This window comes from Botrytis byssoidea, assembly GCF_014898295.1.
Source record: "Botrytis byssoidea strain MUCL 94 chromosome Unknown BBYS_026, whole genome shotgun sequence".
Lineage (NCBI taxonomy): Eukaryota > Fungi > Ascomycota > Leotiomycetes > Helotiales > Sclerotiniaceae > Botrytis > Botrytis byssoidea.
Genome location: NW_024065867.1, coordinates 24,546 through 43,519, shown reverse-complemented (window position 1 = coordinate 43,519; position 18,974 = coordinate 24,546). Strand labels below are relative to the sequence as shown.

Below are 18,974 nucleotides of genomic sequence, written 5' to 3'. Positions count from 1 at the left end.
AAGTGAACATATAGGCAAAACGATCACTAAATCATAGTGACGTTCAGCGGCACACGCCCTGAGGAAGCCCAACTGAGTTACTGATAACACTGGCCGTCATCTACTCCTCTGCATCCATTTCCGCCATGTCTCTCTCCTCTTCAGACGTATAGTCCCAGAACTTCCAAGGAATAGTATCAAATTTGCAATGCACTTCTTCCATCCCCAGCATCCCCTCATCTTTTAGGCCTGCCACCCACTCACTGAATATGTTCTTCGATTCTCCAGCTTCGGTGACAAATCCAGCTTCTGCTTTGAATTCTTCTTTCCCTTCTTTACTGTTCCAGTAATGCAGATACCTCATGACCCTGGTTTGATTCTCCTTAAACTCAACGGGCTCACTTATCCAGCCTTTGATTGACTTTCCGTTGTATGCACTTTTACCTGACTTCTTTCCGGGCGCAAAGAAGTAAGTTAACCCCTTCAAGTCATGAATCCTCTTCTTCTCGTCGTCTTCTATGTCCTCTGGAAAATAAACATCCGTAACCCCAGTATAATCAGTCAACATGATCCAGAAGTCGCCTGATAGTCGAGCATGCGTAATGATTGGTTCTTTTCCCTCTGAAAGCTCTCTCATTGCTTTCAATTGTCCTTCATATACATCTGATTCCTCAAATTTTTGCAAAGCTTCAAACGTTTCCCAACTAGTAACGAGCCAAACTTCTTCAGGTCGTTCAATCAATCGACCCCATACTCCGTGTTCGAAATCTGGCTGTGAATCCTTTGTAAGCGGTTTAATGATTTCAAGCCACTTCTTTCCTTCCTCCGATTTGCTATCTGAGATATTTTTATCAACGGGTATCTGAATTGTGATCCATGATGTAGGGGCCATCAGTCGTGGCGCCTGGCTTCTAGCCATAATTAATCTTGTCTTTGAGTATATTCGGAGATGTTATGAATGGTCAGATGTCTGGTTACAGTTGCCTTCGTTGGGCAAATGACAACTTATTATATGATTTATGGAAGCATGGCGGGCGGCACTTTGACTGAGGATATGAACATAAATAGAAGTTGTTGACTGTATTCATCCTGCTGGTATCAAGGTGATTAATCACGTCTTGTCAGGGTTCGAATAGGATAAATACAACCCCTGTAATTCGGGGCCAGAAAGGCTGCAAGTGCCTGCAATTTAGCAGATTCTTCGTCACCTGATGTCATTAGTAATCACCAATCTATCAATTCAAACTCATTCTTCTTCTCCCTTCCATCGTCACCATTACTTGCATTGCACGTTGTCAACGTACTCGAAATTTCAATTATCAACAAATAGACCTTTATTGCTGATCTAAAAAGCAAGTTATAAAAGCCGGAGAATATGTAAGTCCGCGTTCAATCGTAGTCGTCTTGCTTGCTAATTCACATCACTCGTAAGAGGCTTGTATATTAACTTTGCCTTCAATCTTTAAAGTCTCAGAGTGTCGATTTCCCTGCTCTAATACTTATCCCATCTTCCTCCCAATATTCTCGAGCATTGATCGATCATGTTATGAAGCCTGACGCACATCATTTCCAGTGCTTCTAGTTTCATTTTTGCCTTCTGCAATTGATCGACAACGTATTGTTTCTCGAATATTACTGACTCCTCCACTTTGCACTCCGGAAAGTCCTTGTTCAATTGCTTAAAAGCACAGGTTTGTTCCATTAATATAGAAAGAACCTTCTTTGATTGCAGAATCTCTACTTTCATAATCTCGATGTTGTCGTTAATCTCTTTACCTGAGGTGACTTCAGATTAATGTTCGAACGCAAAGTGTTGGAGTCGTCTTGGAAATTTAAGAACTTACCTTGGTCAGCATCAATTTGAGTCTTATATTTGTAAAATTGTTGCAATTTCCCTTTTGCCACAGTGAACCTTTTGATGAATTCATCGACTGGAAATTGCGCTAAAGCAGAAGCTATAAAGTCATCGAGTTCCTTTATTCTCTGAAAATCACGGACTCGCACTCCAGAGACAATTTGCTTTTCGGATTGAGGACAAAACTCGGGGCTCAAGTTTTTTACTTTGGCCCCAGTATTCTGATCAGACGCACTGATCTTAGTATTCAATCCCTTTGACCCATCGCCGGGGTTGAAAGGTGACTCAAGGACCTCGTGTTTGAGACCACTTGAGATAGGTGAGAATGCCGTCATGATCAAGCTATTCGAGACTGGTGCATTAGCAAAAGACATTGCTGTCGCAGTAGTCGGAATGATGGCGTCTACCTTTTCTGTTTCTGAATTACTTTACCGCCCATGCGCGCAGATGTAGGCTAAATGTAGAGACGTAATCTCTGTCAAGCGTTTGTTGTTGGCTACGAATGAAAAGAATCTCAAACAAGCTTTTGATGAGGTGGCGTCTTCCAGTCGTTCTTTCCCACGACGTTCACAGTCAGCACTCATGATGCGATAATCTTCTTTCACGAAAACTCAAATTGATTGGGATCACATTGCAGTAAGCTACTTTTACGTGTATGAATTATTCCTCCCTTTGACATCACCACGATTATGAGCTGTACCATGCCTCCGTTATCACTACTTGCGAGCATTCCTTTTTGATCTGTTGATTATCATGGAGTTTGAAATGTGAATTTCTCACAGTACGTCTCGGTGTTACAATCCCGAGGATCAGCTGGGAACCTTTACTCTTGTGACATATAGATGCGTCCTTGTACTAGAGACCATTGCTCTCTTGGAATGTATGTCGCTGTCTGGATAACTGTAGTCTGTTCTGGGTCTCATACCAGATTCGACTGCGTCTTTCGGATGAAAGCGAGGTCCATGATTCTTTTTCCTGCAATTGAATGAGTCACCACACGCCTGGTCTAATTGAGATGATTATCACCACTTTGAGATAGATAGCTTGCCGGCCACTGTTACAGTTTGTTTCCATGGCTTTTGCAAACTGATGCTCTATCTTTACTTCAATGGCAACCTCATGAGAGACTCTATTCTTCAAGTGTATGACTCCAGATCTCGATCCTCTCAATTACCAACTTGACATAAAATTATACGCCTGATGGGGGCTGATTATTCTCTAGTTCCTCCTTGATTCGACAATTGCATCATCGATCGTTGACTTTGTAGAAAAGTAAGTCCTCCACTTGAACGGCCATGTTCGAGGTTGTTGTGTCAAATAAAGCAAAAAGCCAGAACTATGCATGATCCCGTAAATGAAGAGAACTGGAGCCTAGCAGGAAATTTTGAATTTGCTTCTGAGTATCGAATTCCACGGCTCTGATTTCGCATTAGCAACAAATTTTCAGTGGAAGCTTAGTTGCTACGAACACGCAAAGTATACTATCTCGGCAAAAATATGAAGCTTAATTAATGAAAAAAGAGGTCGAAGTTCAAGGCACACGAATTCAGAAAGATACTTGACTACCCACCTATGAGGAGTGATTTTAAAGGGGCTGAGTATGGCGACTTAATTTTTTGTGGCAATGAAAGCTGACTAGAGGGTTGCAGAAACTCGTTTAAACTTGCTCAAGAAAACGGAGATCTATGAGAAAATTGCTTTGTGCAAATTTTTGCAATGTTATAATAAGATGTTACAAAAAATTAACCTCAAGCCGCCTTGTTTACATCATGATATGCTGACTCAGAAGTCCAATCTATTCCACGGTCCAGAACTTACATCATGCACTGTTACACAAAGGCTTGCAGCGGGCTCAACTCGGCTCTTCTTGGTCACTGTTGATTGGTCTTCAAATTCTTCCATGTTGATATCCGTCGGGTTGTTTCAAACGCAGGAAATATGTGTGTTGTTTCTCATCCGCGAGAATGGTTTTAAAAAAATTGTTTGCAGTTACCTCAGAAAAAACATATTGTTATCACTACCAGGTCTAGGATTTCATGGTATCTAAAATGAATTATTTGTGCGATGAGGATGATTCATGTGAGGGTCCGCCGTCGAAAAGGCAGAAAACTGCTGGAGCCATGAGCGATGATTTTGAGAACGTGAGTTCCTTACAAGATAATTTTCCTGATATGATACTTACATTATTTGAAGAATTTGACATTACCCATCGCTGTTGAGCTCGGGGAAGAGTCTAGAGATCTTGAACGTAAGCTCTCAAGTCTTTAGCAATAAGAGGAACTGCAAACTGACAAGTTAGTCAAACTTCTGACAGAATGTCTCACCTCATCCAAATGCGATATCGCTCAACCAGCGAAATGTCAATGCCGGTGCTGTTTTTATTCCAAATACGGACACGTAGTCTTTGTACCGCACGACAGTCATCGAGATGGTGAAGAGGGTCCTGGAGATAAGTGTGCAGATTGCGTTAGTGTTGAAAGAACAGTGAGAGGACAGTATGCAAGTGTGTTACACGAGAATCTCATCATCAATATTTTATGAATCTAACTGTTCACAGTCGAGATCTCAGATCACTTGCCTCTTTCACCTGAAATTCGACATGATCTTGCGTGCCATTTCCGGGTGATTAGAGAGATTTTAAGCAAGATGTTTTCGACTAAGATTGCAGAGATGAGAAAAAAGATGACCCGGGTAAAAATTCAAAGTATGCCTATCTTACAGGAAGAAACTTCAACGCTGCAGAAGGAAATCAAGGCAATTTATGGTCAGATGAACTATCTAGAAAGGGAAGTAGAGGGTACATTAACTACGGTGATGAGAACTGGGGAAAACATATCAGGAGCGGTAGCTGATCCCTCGATACCACCGAAAGAAAATATGCCGATACTTGTGCATCTGCCAAAGGGAGATGCTCCTAGGGCGGGTTCGTTGCAGGAGGAAATAAACAAATTGAAGACTGAAAACGAGAGATTGAAGACAAGGATACAGCAGTTCGAAGAAGAAAAGAGCATGAGAAGTTTCGGGACGCAAAGTGTTCCCATAAAATACTTCACCTCGAAACGAAAATCGGATTCAATATTAAAGGACTAATCAACCCCTCACATTGGGGTGGGAAAAATAAAACTATGACACACACAGATACTTGGTTCTGGCTTGGTAAGAACCTTGGTATACACTCGAGTCTCGAAGTACTGAAATGCCCAATGTGTCGTCTCATAGCCTCATACACTTGTGAATGTTCATTTTCATTTGACCTTGAATTCCAGTTCATGTTCTTTAAACAAGTGGGAAAGGCATCGATTACTCCAATACACACGAGACCAGTCTGCCTATATCATACAAAAGTACCCTCAAAACCTCCCTAAACAACTTTAGAATCCTTATTCTTCGAAAAGAGATTCTTACCCTCTGCATTCTTCCCAACCCAATAATACGGACCCTGGCTTCTATCCTGCCACTCATGTTTATTCTTCACCACAAACATTCCACCCATTCCCTCCGCAAGCAACAGGTCTGTAATATAGTGACTTCCCCCATCACATATATACCCATCACTTCTACGAGACCATCCATAGTTTTGTGGACATCCAGTATTTAATTTTCCGAGTTTTCCCAAGGCCCAGGATTCTTGTTCTTCGCGCTCCGCACCTTTCATATTGTTGATTGTGGGTTGACGACTGGCCATTTGGATATCATTGGGAGTGTGAAGGATACTGCGAATACTGGACATGTTTTCAATTTTTTTAGAGGGGGCGATGCTGACTTCTTTAATGGTTGACATAGATGAGGGTATTTTGGATTGGTCTCGGTTGAGTAATGTGGGTTGGGAAATGCTAGGGTCACGTTGGAGAAATGTTTGACGATTAGATGGCGATTGCAACATTATTGTGGGTTTTCGAGAAACATTGCGTTGAAGCTCGGTGGTGCTGTCAAATGGTTTTAAGGAAGGTCCACGGCCTAAAGTTTGAGGGGATGTGGGGGTGTAGTTGATGGTACCACGAGATGGTATGTAAGAGGATGGAGCTTGGGACTGACCTCTGAGAGTTGCTGCATGTGAAGGTCTGGTAGATGGTTGGTGGGATGGAGCTTGAGATGCGCCCCTCAAAGTTGCAGCGTGAGAGGGTCTAATCGTCGGTTGAGTATATGTAGTCTGAGTTGGATCTATAATAGTTGGAGCTTGAGAAGGTTTTACCGATAGATGGCGAGACTGATTTTGACCAGTTGAAGATGGTGCTTTAGAGAGAACCTTAGGAGCCTGGGATGGAGAGCGACTAGTGGGTGGGTGAAGCTGGTTGTTACTCCGAGCAGAGGCGGAAGCGGATGGTGCTTGCGATTCTCTGCCCACCACAGGAGCTGTTGGATAAAGTTGGCTGACGCCACGGCCAGGACCAGAAGGTGGTGCTTCAGAAGCCATGATACCCAATTTTGAGGGATATGTGTGAGGAAAGGGGTATGTTTGAAGTGTGTTCAATTTTATTCAGGCGGTTACTGAGTGTATATCTTTGTTGATACAAGTTTCAAGATTTGAAGGTGAACGAGAACATGTGGAGCTCTTTTATAGATACGGGGTGATATTTAATAGAGCTTCCAAGATTATGATTAACTTTTACAAAGCAGGATTTGCTTTCCATTGAATCGTGAATGGCATTCTGCTCAAGTTCCTCCACGGTTTTAATATTTTGCGAATCATCAACATTAGAGTAAGTCAACTGAAAGTTGCAGACGACAATTTTTCACCGTTAAAAATCCCTACATTTTACGAAGACGGCTTATGCCGAAGATAGTGAATCCTTATCCCGATTCTTTTATGGAAGTAGGGATGATATGCAAGCAAACAAAATAAACGAGGTGAATGGAACGCCAAGCTCTTTTCGCATAGCTCGACCATCCACATCAACCAAACACAACATTCCAAAAGAGACCCATAGCCCAGATCTAAAAGACACAGTCTATCAATCTTCAAAACAATATGGAAGACGCCGTATACAACAAAAACAACGATACAAACATCGCTCTCGTTGTCAACGCAACCCTCATCGACATCTACAACGGGGAAAAATTTACCATCCACGAAGGGCAACCATGGGCTTACAAATTCTCCATCCCACAATGGCCAGAAGACCAGAATATATTAATCGGACGCGGAGAAGCTGAACTCAAAATTGGCATGGAATACATATTACACGGACACCTCTCGATCAACGAAGGCAAACACTGGACACGCACTGCATTCGAAGTCGACGACGCGGTAGAACTATGCGGCACTGCTAGGGAAGGTGAAAAGTGTCCAGAATTTCGTCTTTCTGGTTTCGTCCTTGAAGCCAAGAATGGGTGGATCACTTTGGGTTGGGAGAGAGTTGATGATGATGTGGGGAATTTTGCCTGGGTCTATGTGAGGGTTCGGTGGGAGGCGGCGAATGAGGATATGCTATTTAAGCAGTATTACGTGGAGGGCCAGATGAATGGGTATGATCGCATGAAGGATTGGGTTGCGATTTTAGTCACTCTTGCTCCATGAGTACCAATCGAAATTGAGTGGGGAAACTGAAGCATGGGTGAAGCTTTCATAAAGGCATTTTGCGGTGATCTACTACTGACCGATAGCGAAAACAGTGTTTTTGCGTTTACTTAAATATTTTCTTCCAAATTTCCATTCTAGGCGTTTGTGATTCTCGGAAAGTGGAGTTCTCAAAACGTGAAATTTCCGATATTACGGATATGAAGTGAAGACCGTTGTCACATAAACAAGATTTTTATTGAATGATAAGAAGTTCTTGGATCTGACCTTCCACCACACGGGAAGCAAATGGTTATAGGAAGGACACTCTCTGCGCGGCTATGTCCAGCTTGAAAAACTAGAGAAGACAGATCATCAGATCGTGATGCACTCGTAGTCAACGAAGACCATCCAAAGCATGAAGAGGCGCAGACGATTTATTTCACATCTAATCAAACTTTAGAGCATTTACACATGTATAGGCCTGAGTGATATCCATATGGTCTTCAGATGCGTCCCTCTTGCCGTTCCCACTTTGAAGTTCCTGAGCTGCTATCTATTTCTTCTCCTGTTCTTTTGACAGCCATGCTAAAGCGCTCAAAGCATATGCATCTATACCTACTTGCATTGTGGGAGAAATTTGTGGAGCAAAGAGAGAACTGTGATTTCCCGGTATGCTCTCCGTCAATGTCCCTTTTTCTTGGGCTAGGTCAACTTTCTCGGGGTCTGTACAACCATAGGCGAATAAAAGAGATGGACTTTCAACAGCAGAGGCAAGGATGCTGAAATCTTCACTAAAACTAAGCCTAGGATAGTCTGCAACATAAGTTTCATCGCCAGGCCTGAAGTGATCGTGAAAAGCTTTGCCCACTCTTTCAGTAACGGAGGCATTATTGTAGGTTACGGGAAACGATCTTGTAGGAGTGATTGTTGGTTCGACGACTGCATTGGACGCTGCGCTTTCAGCTTTGACAATCCGTAGAACTCCATTGTAGAGCTTCTGTCTTGTAGTCTCGTCATTTGCGCGAATGTCAATTGTGATTGTCGCATCATCGCTAACCACATTTTCTGCAGTCGTCGAGCCAGAAATGAAACTTGCACATGTAACAACTGCATGTTCACTAGGATGAGCCTCTCTAGACACAAGCGTTTGTAGCCTCATGACGGCACTGGACGCCATGACAATAGGATCTATCAGACGTTCAGGCATGGAAGCATGTCCACCGCGACCATGGAAAGTCACACGTAAATTGTCGCAAGAACCAGCCATCGTACCGGCTCGGATACCAATGACACCAGCTCGGGCTGGAACGACATGCCCACTGAACACTACATCAGGAATAGGAATATTATATCTTTCAGGATCGTAAAGTCCATAGTCGACCATACTTTGAGCACCCGTACCACGTTCTTCGGCAGGCTGAAAGATAAGAACAATAGTTCCATGCCATGATTGCCGCGCCGATACCATAAGTTCAGCATATGCCAAAAGACATGTAATATGCATATCGTGGCCACATGCATGCATCACTGGTTGCTCTTTGCCATGAACATCAATGACTCGCTTTGTGCTAGCATATGGGAGACCAGTTCGTTCTTCTATAGGAAGAGCATCCATGTCGGCTCGTGAGAGCACAATGTGGCCGGCACCATTATGAAAAACCGCAGCAACACCATAACCCCCAATGTTTGTCTTAATGTCAAAGTCTGACGAGATTGCGGAAAGATGATTGACAATGGCGGTCGATGTTTCTATCTCTTGGTTGGAAAGTTCGGGGTTTGAGTGGAAGTGTTTGTATAACGCTTCATAAGACTTGAGTTCAGGCCGGTGAACATCCAGAATGTCGGTCAGGGGCATAATGGAAGTGCACAACAGAAATACGTCCCGTGCAGTGGTCTTTTCTTTTCTTAGGGCAGAGCAATGTAACTCACGAGTCACCTGCCTGCCGTCTTGCTCATCCCACCTAGTGGTCGATTGAGGTGGTCAGTGCTTTTTGATCACGCGTTTTCGAACAAAATCCATCCATTCACTCAAAACAAATGAAAATGGAATGGCTTATATTCCGTTGATCATCGCTCGCAGCAGAAGGTCTCGCATAAGAAAGAAATAGGTGCACAAGAGATTTTCACAGCTGAAGTTCTTCATGAGAAAACTAAAATCTTGCCGTCAGCTAGCTGAAAATCCGACATTGAGACTCACCTAAAATTTATCAAGTCAATAGGCGAAAGCACTCCCCACTCCTTGGTCAGCTAGGCATATTCTTGCGAACTCGATCATTGTGGCTCACCGTGACTTATCTTACGACAGTTTCGGTCGTTATGGCTCTTTTAACGGGGTATCTTGTTACCTTTCGAAGAATGTGAGAACCAAGAGCTAGCCTTGTCGCCTCTAGTCTGGATATCGATCATACGAATAACCTCGTCTTGAAGGTATCAACTTCCTCGATCCGTGGAACATTGAAAGCAGTTGATCAGGAATTTTCAAGGTCAGAAATATAGCATATATACCTCCATTTTCAACCACTTTAACAATTGATATCTGTCGAGTCGCATCAGATGACGCAAGAGACCATGCGCCTAGAGTTGAGGAAAGTTGAAACTGGAATAAGACTTCCGAGTTAACCTTAAACGTTCCAGCGAATTGCGTCGCGTTCAGCACACGGCCTGTCGACTTCTAAATCACTAGAGACAGTAGGGCCATGCTAAAAGTCAAATCGAAGTTTTCTCAATGCAATAGCAAAGAAAGGTAATCTGTGCGCAAAATTTGTCGCATTTGAAAGATATATACGCTGACGAGATACCCCCTATAGCAGTCCCAATCCATGTACAATAATAAATTAAAAATTGGCGTCTATGTTCATATCAGTTTTGGCGTCGTCTTCACCGACATTGGAAGGCTGATCTAAGCCATCTAGAAATACTGTTGGCAAACATGACCAACTACAGCCTTTCCGCATCAAAGGTACCAACTTTTCAACAATATCCCTCTCATTAACTACACGTCTGGGTGTAGGAACATACGCTGAAGCCGCGTTCATACGATCTCTCTTGGATACCTTTTCAATCTCCCACCATTCTATCCATTCCGTGCGAGGAACTACAAAACTGGTGCCACAAATAGTACATAAGGTTGGCCCAGAATAATGGACGTTTTCTGCTCTTCGAAGTACCGATGGAATGCGAGGAGGAATGTATTCCATGTGAGATTCGAGACGTGTGAGTTCAGGATGACGAATACAAGCCTGTAAAGCTTTCTCTACCAGACTCTGGACGCGAGACTGTACCGCAGGGGGTTGCGGGATATCGCCCAGGCTTGCAATGGGCAGTTGGATTTGCCTTCCCACGTCATTCCCATTCCACCGAGGATCAGAAGGGAACATAGGACCTTTTATAAGCTGTCCAAAAGCGTCAAGGAATCTGACTTCTGTTCTATATTGATATGACAAGGAACACCTCTCGCCACCCGAGATTGGTGTGCTCGGGCGAGGTAAAGTGCCTTGATGCCACTGGTGAAATATATGATCGGGTGTATCACGATTTCGAGGTAAAGATATAGTATCTTCCGCAGTGGGATACAACGGGAAGATTAATGGTGATTGGCGCTGTAGATCAATCTCAAAATGTGGTGCGCCATTCGCAGTGCTCTCGGGTCTTGCCATCGGGAGGTAGAATGGGTTCGGATGTAGCTGGAAATCATATAATCTTCCAGTCCTGCCACTCTCAGATAATGGCTGTGTGTCAGAATCAATCTGTGAGGCGTTGTTAGTGGTTATTTTGAGCGTGGTAGTTTTGTTAAAATCACGACTTCATTGTTTGGCGCGCACTTGCCCAAGGCTTGGTGAATTGGACGTCGCTTACCGGTATCGAGTTGAGTCCGCCGACAAGAAGGTCAAGGATTTCAAAAGGGAGATATCCCAGGTTGTTTTGAGCAATATTTAGGTCTTCTAATCTTTTCAAGTTTCCGATTCTGGGTGGTATTTCCTCCAAATTATTGCCTCGTAAACTGAGTGTAGATAATCGATTTAGGTTGAATAGCTCGGCGGGAAGTTTGACTAGCTCATTGGCCGAAAGGATTATCCTCAGATGAGGTTCGACGGCATAACCGCGTGCGGTTTTAACGAAAGTTCCCAAGGGCCGTATTGTGGAGTTTTCAAGATGATCAAGACCCATACGACTGATGATAATTAGCCAGAACTGTGAGGAGAGATGGCTTTTACCTACGATAGATCAACGTATTCTTCTCCATCTTCAAGGCACTTTTCAATCCTTTTCTGTGCATGAATATCCCTAGGAGTATCGACTACAATTCTTGATTTGAGAGGTGATGGCGCGGGAATCGGCCATGCCTTCTTTCCGTTCTCCATGACTGAATCTTCCATGTCCGTACCATCACTACCCATAAATACCCCGCTGTCAACTTTCTTATTCAATGTTCTCTTGTTTCTTATGGGAACTTTGCGGTCTAAAGGCTCGTCCTCAAAGGCTGAATCGGAAGCTAGCTGTTGATCAAACCAAGGTCCTCTAAATTTTTGCTTCCGTCGTGTCCTTTTCTGTGAGTATTTCTCTACTGAGGGGTCATCGTCGCTAGAAAATATTGGAGGATCGCTTGAATCAGGAGGAGGTGTATCGCGGACGCGTTTTCGCGACAAGTTTGTTTTTGTGAACGTTGAAGTAGAATTTGTATTATCTCTTATCAATCGTGGTAAAGAAAGATCGTCTGCCATATTTAACAAATCGTAGGTAACCACCTGTACCGTGCCTTCCTCAAAGATTGTGTCAATTGTTCTCAAAGATCATCAAACCAAAATAGGTAAATGCCGAAGATTGAAGTGACAGGAAGTTGCGAGACATGGACCGAGGCTGCCAAGATAAACTAGCGGCCGCAGGGTCACGCGTAGCGTGCTGTCTAGTGACTGAGACTGGCTTGGGACTGGCCGGAGAAATGATAACGAACTCCCGTCCTTGCATGTTATCTTAGCTGGTGAGCATCAATGACGGAGTACACATACGAGTAAGCACAATGAGATAAGATCAAGATAAGATCAAATGGCACAGACTTCTCCAGTTCATTTGAATCATCATTCGTCATTGCACTTCCTCAACCCTCCTTGAGACTATTATCCATCCATCACAGACTCCAGCTAGGAATATCCCAGATTTTGTCGCTATGAATTTCATCCCACATCTTCATTAATATATAGTTAATCAAGACCTCATATTTGGTGAGCGCTGTGTTAATTAACTGGGTCATCAGTTTCCCATTGAACAAATGGTCATCTGAATCATGTGTCACATTGGTTAAGCGTGCTCAAATGCGCTAATCTAGTGCTTCAATTAGTATCATGGTATTCAACTGTAACCTTTCCACCATTCATCTATCTACGACATATACTATTCTGAGGCAACAACATTGACGAATCGTTAGGAGTAGCTATACATATTTAGTGACCAAATAGCTTTTGCTCGTTTCTAGCTTTCACAAGTTCGCCTTCACCATCGTCACTTCAAGGCTGTACCTTATCCAGCTCTTGCGACAATTTTAACATTAATCTGATAACGTTCACAAGAGATTCATATCAGCAACTTCCTCGCGATCCATAGAAGGAAAGCTGTCACATCGTAAATACTTCTGCGACAGCATCGTGGCAATATGTGTACTACTTATTTCTCCACCTACATCAACTGCAATCACCGTCCCTTCCGACGAACAAGATGTCCTCTCTACAACCAAGACCCTCGAGCCTGTACTCGTAAAGTTGAAGTTCTCACAGACGAAGGCCTTCTCTGCCCAGAATGTTTTGATAAGGTCGTTTGGGTTCGATCCAACGGTGAATGGGATGTCGTAGAAACACCAGATGGTGATCTTGCAAAAGATGATTGGGTAGAGGTTGTGCGAGTAGGATATGATTGGAGAGAGGAAAGTGGACTGAAAAATGCAAAGCCTCGTGTCAAGCGAGACAACGTACCTGTACTCTCCAAAGTCGACGGCGCAGGCCCAGTATCCAAGGCAATAACCGAGAAATCGAATCAGCAATGGGAGGAGACTATAGGAGAACACGCGCTCCCTCTGGCGGAGCGCTCAGTAGAAGTAGAATCAGACTCCCAGAGGCTATCCAACAGTACACAAAGCTTGCCCAGGTTTTCGAAATGGTCCAACGAATAGATCCTTATTACGACGGCCCGCGGTGGCCACGGAAACGCCTTGTTTCTGAACGAATCCAGATTGATTCGATGGACTGTGGATCGCCTTCGCTTTGAAATTTAAAAAATAAATACCGATGGATTTCACAGTGATGATACGCCGGGAACAACCCAGAGAACCACGAACCAAGTCTCCTTGCTTACTCGTATGTTCTACCCGGAAATAGCGAATGGGCGTTGTGACTGGATACTTGAAAAGACTCAGGTCATGCATACTCCTTGCGTCAAGTTTTTGTAAAAGGACTCGAGCTCTGATACTTCTTCAGCAGTCATTCAGACCTTCGAAACTCCGATACAACAATTTTCGTCAATGATATTTTCCATCTACTTCAACTTTACCCGTCGGTCGCACAAACGACACCATCGAACATGAAATAATCATGCACTTTTGGCCTTCTAGACTAGTTTCGAGCCGACAAGAAGCTACCCACTCTGATTATTATACTATGACGGACGCTCACGGTCACTGTATCTCAAAGGAAACATGCGCATTTTTCTTTGGTAGATGTATGGAAATTTTTCTCTCATTCAAATGAAGGCGTTGAGGAAAAGAATACATCCTTGCGACTCTCCTTCCTTGAGTCGATCGCAAAATCCTCACGCCCACTTGACGCACGATGGTTGTCACGCTAGCTCGTTAGACTCCTCCCGGAAACGGCTAGAAGAAGGCTTCTCTTTATGCCATGCAAGGTCGTCCAGTTCGTTCTCGAAGAATCAAAGCAACTTATCAGGCCGGTAGTTACTGATACATCTTTGCTGAATACGGCCATGCTGTACGCTATAATATCCCCGGTGAATCTCAAGGTGTCTTTACCTGATAGTGATTCCGGCAAGAAGGACAATTGAAAAGGAATATATTGCTCTCAAAGTGGCGGAATATGTGGAGGTGATGATTTTTGGGGTCAATTTTCCGAGAGACTTTTGTTCCGCAGAATCTGCTGCACAATAATTCGGAGGTGATTGTTAACCTGGACTTGAATGGACACATGGTTTTACGTTTCCGAGTAGAGAAATCTTGAACGTCTTGATAATCGAATGTCTTGCTCACTAAATATAGGACGATTGATCTAGCATTGAGATTCATGTTCTCATGGAAGGTTTTGTCTTAGCATACGTACTGGATTAGCGTTGATTACCTACCTAGGTGTAGAACATAGTCTCTCACATCAGGGCTATATGCACACTAATTGGAAAAGATTCCGATCTTGTTTTTAGTAGATTCTAGTGAAATACAACTATGTCGTGTACACGATAACTGACATCATGGGAAAATCTAACATGTTCAGAAGTGATTGCGATTTTGCATATTATACTCCGGTCAACGTGATAGATCATTTATCTGATTATTATAATACATAACCTCGGTAACCCTAAGAATCATAACACATAAACAACTCTACAATACATACTTCTATACTCATATTCATACTCATACTCATACCTATTCCCTGCCACCGCTTCCCCTCCCCTCCCCCTCTTCACAAAACACACCCCACAACCCCCACCCCCACTCCCACCCACATCACAAATCCCTCTCTCGAACCCGCACAACGCAAACCCCCACCCCCAGTAAAAACAGACAGCGCAGTTCCCGTTGCACTTTGAATCGTGAGATTGTATACTGCAGATGGAGTGGTGGAGGTAGAGAGGGTTGTGAGTGTTACGGGGGGGAGAGAGGTGGTTTGGATGTCGGATGAGGTTGTGGTTGTGGTTTGGGAGGAGAGGGATGGAGACGGGGGTGGAGTGGGTGAGTTTGTGATGGATGGGTATGTTGGTGGTATGTTGGGTGTGGGTATTGTGGTTGCTGTGCTTTGTATACTGGATGTATTGGGAGAGCTGACTATAATTGTGGTTTCCGGGGAGGTGAGCATGGGAGATGGAGGTGTAGTGATTGAGGTAATTGAGGGAATGCTAGTTGAGGCGGAGAAGAGGGGAGTAGATTGCAGCGACTCGGGAGGTGCGAGAATCGAGACTTGGGTGGTCTGAACCGTACTTATTGCTATTGTGGATATACCGGCGGGGGAAATTGTCGAGATGGCTAGTGTGGAGGTCGATGCTAAGATGGATGATGATGCCAGAGTTGCGGGGGTGGAGATGGAGAAGAGAGATTCGGAGGCGGTGCTGATGATTGTGTTGGTCTGTGTCAAGGTGGTTTTATTGATGTTGGATTTGTATGTCTTGGTCTGTGAGCCCATTAGTCAATTTTTGAATAGTTGATGATGTATGGAGAAGCTAAATGAGTAAAAGATATATAGGAGGGTGGTAAAATCATACATACCTCTTGAGTGTGAGTATCTCTGCTAGACGACACATATATGATAGTTGTGGAGGTTACCAACGTACAATCAGTTTGTGTAGAGGTATGTTTCAATGTAGAGTTGGATTCATGACCGGAGCTAGCATTAGAGCTAGATCCGTGTCCGTGTCCATGTCCATGTCCATATTCATCGCTTTCTTTAGACCCAGATTCATAGCCTGATGAATCTTTCGTCCCTTTTGAATCATGTCCAGAAGATGAGGACTCTGAGCCGGAGCTGCCTTTCAAGTTGGAATTAGATGCTGAGTGCTTCGAGCCAGAGCCTTTCTCGGATGTAGAACCAGACGACGAGAATTGTGAGTCATAGCCTTTCTTGGGTCCAGCTTCAGAAGTAGAAGACGAATTTAATCCATAGTTATGTTTCAAACTAGAATTTTGGAACGTCGAGTTTGATCTAGATGTACTATTAGACGCCGGAAACTTTTTACCTAGGTTCATAAACTTAGACGAGACGGAGATATCTGTAGACCGTCTCTTAAGGTTGGAACCCAAAGATGCCGGAGCGCCGGTTGATTCCGACCCATCTGAGCTTTTCGTCTCAGTATTAGCCCCGTCGGTAGCGTCCAAATACAGATATTTGGTCTTTGTGACTACAGCACTGCAAGCCGGCAAACTAGTCTCCTGAGCTGCAGACTTCGAAGGTTTTTTACTCTTTGACTTTACCGTTTTCGTTTCCGTTGAATTGTGTTTTTTGTACCCTTCATTCTTGCCACTATCTGACGATTTTGTATCGCTATTGACTCTTCTGCGGAGTTCACCACCTGTTTGAAAAGATTGCAGACCGACAATGAGAAAGGTACCAGATAACGTTTTAACATTCTTGGAATCGACCATCAGTATAGAGAAATATGACTCCGCTGCATTTGGCATGTCGCGTAGAACCCATTGATACATTCCTTCATTTGGAATTTGAGCTATGCAGCCAATTAGTGCTGACCCCTAAGAGTATGCGCAGTGAAAAGATCTTGGTAAACATACTCCCAATATCAGATATAGAAGCGCTAGCATCCTGCACCCCTTCTGGAACAAGAAATAAAGAGACTGGGCCAGTGACTAGATCGGTAGACCAGGATATCTGAGTTTGAAAGCCAGTAGAAACATGACTCATTGGCTGGGGAAGTATGAAATCACCCTTCGCGAAGTGTGAGGCAAGAAAGACGAGGGAGGAGGATGAAAATCGCATGATGTTATAATTGATTTTATGTTACAAGACTCCGGGAGAAAACGCGTCCTTAGACAATAGAATAGTAACTTTGATTAAAGTTAATAATGAAAGAACATATTATAAACGTAAAATGAAGAATGGCCAGCAACGAAGCGAAATGCAGCACTGCTGAAAGAGTGTAAGTGAGGATAAGAATGAGAAAATAGTTTTGAATTATTACAATAATCTTTATATCATTTCGAAGAACGGCGGCGGTACGTTCGAAACTCAGAACTCCTAAGAACTAAATATGTGATACGAGCCATTATTGGAGGATGACATCTGTGAAATATGAATGGCACAATCCTTCAGGGGTCTGGAGTATTCTAAACGCGGGGTCGTTTGACAAGCTAACCTGCTTTCCAGAAAATTATGACATTTAACTTACATTTCAATAAAGACAATTCCTCCAACATACAAGAAAATCTTCTCGAAATCTTCTAGTATAGTGGAAGGAAACAAAGCTTCAAAATTTTATCTGAGGTGTGAACAAATTGCTACCAATCTTGCAATAGAGAATGATATCTTGTCAAGTCTGACGTGAGTTGTTACTGCGTCACACACAAAACATGACCGGAACGTCCAGATTGTTTAGCAAAGGGGTAAGAATGGATGAACTGCATCAAAATTTAAGAATGATATTTATATCGGGTCAAAACAGAATGAAAGATGGGACGGAATATCAAACGATGCGTTGTGCCTCCTTACAAGGTGGATATCTCATCCTTGGCTTATCTCACATCTGAAACCCGAGAGAGAAGATCTCATAAATATGCCAGGATTCATCGCATCATCTTGAGACCCACGAGCTTGATTCCAACTTTAATTCTCCGGTGATAATGGGCATTTAAAATACGTACGTTGTAGATAGCCAGCTCCGTGGCGATGACATCACAATCTGTGGTTGCTCTAATCCTCAATTCTCAATAGATTGATGAAGCCGAAACCTTTGTTTTGCGAGCTGTATATTCAAGACTTAATACTGTCTCCTTGACTGCTCCAGTGAAGATGTGTTGTGAATAAAGATGATTTGATTCTGCGTGCCGCTGCGTGAAGTTGACACTTGGAATAGATTTTTCAACCTTTTCTTAAGGTTTCAGTGTGGTATTGTCAAACACTGAAGTACAATTTGCTGCCATTTTCTAAATCATAGGAGATACGACTTCGCATCTTGAGCTATCGATTGATTTGTATCATACATCATAACTCCTTCGACGTGCAAAACGACGCCTCAGAAGCGCGTCTGAGCTGGAAAATTAGCTCGGAATAAAAGAAACTTCTTCATTTGTCTGGATGAAAAAGTTCAAACAGCTATTTATTATGGGTTCAGCACTAGATGGGCTGCGATATCGTGTAGTAAAAAATCGATGCAAAGTCTGAGATGGTAATAAACCACACAAAATACCTCGAACAATCGAATCATGAGAATAATGGATTGAGCACGTGTAAATCAACCTTATCTCTCTGCCTACCTATGTGTGAGTAATAAAACCTGAGCGCATCCATTTCCAGTCCAAATTTCATTCACGCGGTGACTCGTCATGCCAGTTGTGATCACGTTCACCACAGGCAGCCTCCTTTAATCAGGGTCCTGATAATTACTATTTGAATATCAGAGGCTGGCTGCTTTTTGGAGCGATCAGCAAGACCCAGTCCTTTCCGCGTCGGCAAACGAAGTCATCGGTATTGAAATATTATGATTGAAAGTATGATGGAGAGAGATGATATAAGTCGTGGTTGTTGTGATAATATGGTAGCAGGTACAATCTGAAAGGAAGGTTAAATCGGCAAATGGTGAGGTTGCCCGTGATCTCGGTCGGGATTTACCGACACTATAATACGGGCGTGTTCAGGCGACAATTATTCACGACAAGACCTCAACCATGAAAATGCTTCACATCGACCTTGAGTTTCTCATGTT

At 43.3% G+C, this 18,974-nt stretch overlaps 9 protein-coding genes across 9 annotated transcripts; 3 read left to right on the top strand and 6 right to left on the bottom strand.

Moving 5' to 3' along the window:
* Positions 1–100: 100 nt before the first annotated feature.
* EAE97_010140 (uncharacterized protein) lies at positions 101–898 on the bottom strand (the record flags this gene model as incomplete). Its single annotated transcript, XM_038880655.1, has 1 exon — positions 101–898. One exon carries the CDS (start codon positions 896–898, stop codon positions 101–103), a length of 798 nt encoding a protein of 265 aa, XP_038728365.1.
* A 573-nt stretch (positions 899–1,471) lies between these two features.
* EAE97_010139 (uncharacterized protein) lies at positions 1,472–2,208 on the bottom strand (the record flags this gene model as incomplete). Its single annotated transcript, XM_038880654.1, has 2 exons — positions 1,472–1,755; positions 1,824–2,208. The coding sequence occupies 2 exons, from the start codon at positions 2,206–2,208 to the stop codon at positions 1,472–1,474; spliced, it is 669 nt and encodes a 222-aa protein (XP_038728364.1).
* Positions 2,209–3,802: 1,594 nt separating this feature from the next.
* EAE97_010138 (uncharacterized protein) lies at positions 3,803–5,034 on the top strand. Its single transcript, XM_038880653.1, has 4 exons — positions 3,803–3,975; positions 4,028–4,082; positions 4,134–4,337; positions 4,392–5,034. The coding sequence occupies exons 1-4, from the start codon at positions 3,871–3,873 to the stop codon at positions 4,922–4,924; spliced, it is 897 nt and encodes a 298-aa protein (XP_038728363.1). The 5' UTR covers positions 3,803–3,870; the 3' UTR covers positions 4,925–5,034.
* Positions 5,035–5,195: 161 nt separating this feature from the next.
* Positions 5,196–6,248, bottom strand: EAE97_010137 (uncharacterized protein; the record flags this gene model as incomplete). Its single annotated transcript, XM_038880652.1, has 1 exon — positions 5,196–6,248. The coding sequence occupies one exon, from the start codon at positions 6,246–6,248 to the stop codon at positions 5,196–5,198; it is 1,053 nt and encodes a 350-aa protein (XP_038728362.1).
* Positions 6,249–6,803: 555 nt separating this feature from the next.
* Positions 6,804–7,352, top strand: EAE97_010136 (uncharacterized protein; the record flags this gene model as incomplete). Its single annotated transcript, XM_038880651.1, has 1 exon — positions 6,804–7,352. The coding sequence occupies one exon, from the start codon at positions 6,804–6,806 to the stop codon at positions 7,350–7,352; it is 549 nt and encodes a 182-aa protein (XP_038728361.1).
* Positions 7,353–7,887: 535 nt separating this feature from the next.
* On the bottom strand, positions 7,888–9,189 carry EAE97_010135 (uncharacterized protein; the record flags this gene model as incomplete). The annotated part of the gene is made up of 1 exon (XM_038880650.1): positions 7,888–9,189. The coding sequence occupies one exon, from the start codon at positions 9,187–9,189 to the stop codon at positions 7,888–7,890; it is 1,302 nt and encodes a 433-aa protein (XP_038728360.1).
* A 979-nt stretch (positions 9,190–10,168) lies between these two features.
* On the bottom strand, positions 10,169–12,129 carry EAE97_010134 (uncharacterized protein; the record flags this gene model as incomplete). The annotated part of the gene is made up of 3 exons (XM_038880649.1): positions 11,553–12,129; positions 11,190–11,505; positions 10,169–11,080 (listed from the first exon to the last, which is right to left on the bottom strand). Exons 1-3 carry the CDS (start codon positions 12,053–12,055, stop codon positions 10,169–10,171), a joined length of 1,731 nt encoding a protein of 576 aa, XP_038728359.1. The 5' UTR covers positions 12,056–12,129.
* An 852-nt stretch (positions 12,130–12,981) lies between these two features.
* On the top strand, positions 12,982–13,494 carry EAE97_010133 (uncharacterized protein; the record flags this gene model as incomplete). The annotated part of the gene is made up of 1 exon (XM_038880648.1): positions 12,982–13,494. One exon carries the CDS (start codon positions 12,982–12,984, stop codon positions 13,492–13,494), a length of 513 nt encoding a protein of 170 aa, XP_038728358.1.
* Positions 13,495–15,010: 1,516 nt separating this feature from the next.
* Positions 15,011–17,032, bottom strand: EAE97_010132 (uncharacterized protein; the record flags this gene model as incomplete). Its single annotated transcript, XM_038880647.1, has 3 exons — positions 15,011–15,715; positions 15,811–16,763; positions 16,828–17,032. The coding sequence occupies 3 exons, from the start codon at positions 17,030–17,032 to the stop codon at positions 15,011–15,013; spliced, it is 1,863 nt and encodes a 620-aa protein (XP_038728357.1).
* Positions 17,033–18,974: the final 1,942 nt, after the last annotated feature.

Coding starts and splice junctions, on each gene's coding strand:
- EAE97_010138 (XM_038880653.1), top strand. CDS start 3,871: ATGGTATCTAAAATGAATTATTTGTGCGATGAGGATGATTCATGTGAG. Junction 4,083..4,133: donor AGAGTCTAGAGATCTTGAAC/GTAAGCTCTCAA, acceptor CTGACAAGTTAG/TCAAACTTCTGACAGAATGT. Junction 4,338..4,391: donor AGTGAGAGGACAGTATGCAA/GTGTGTTACACG, acceptor AACTGTTCACAG/TCGAGATCTCAGATCACTTG.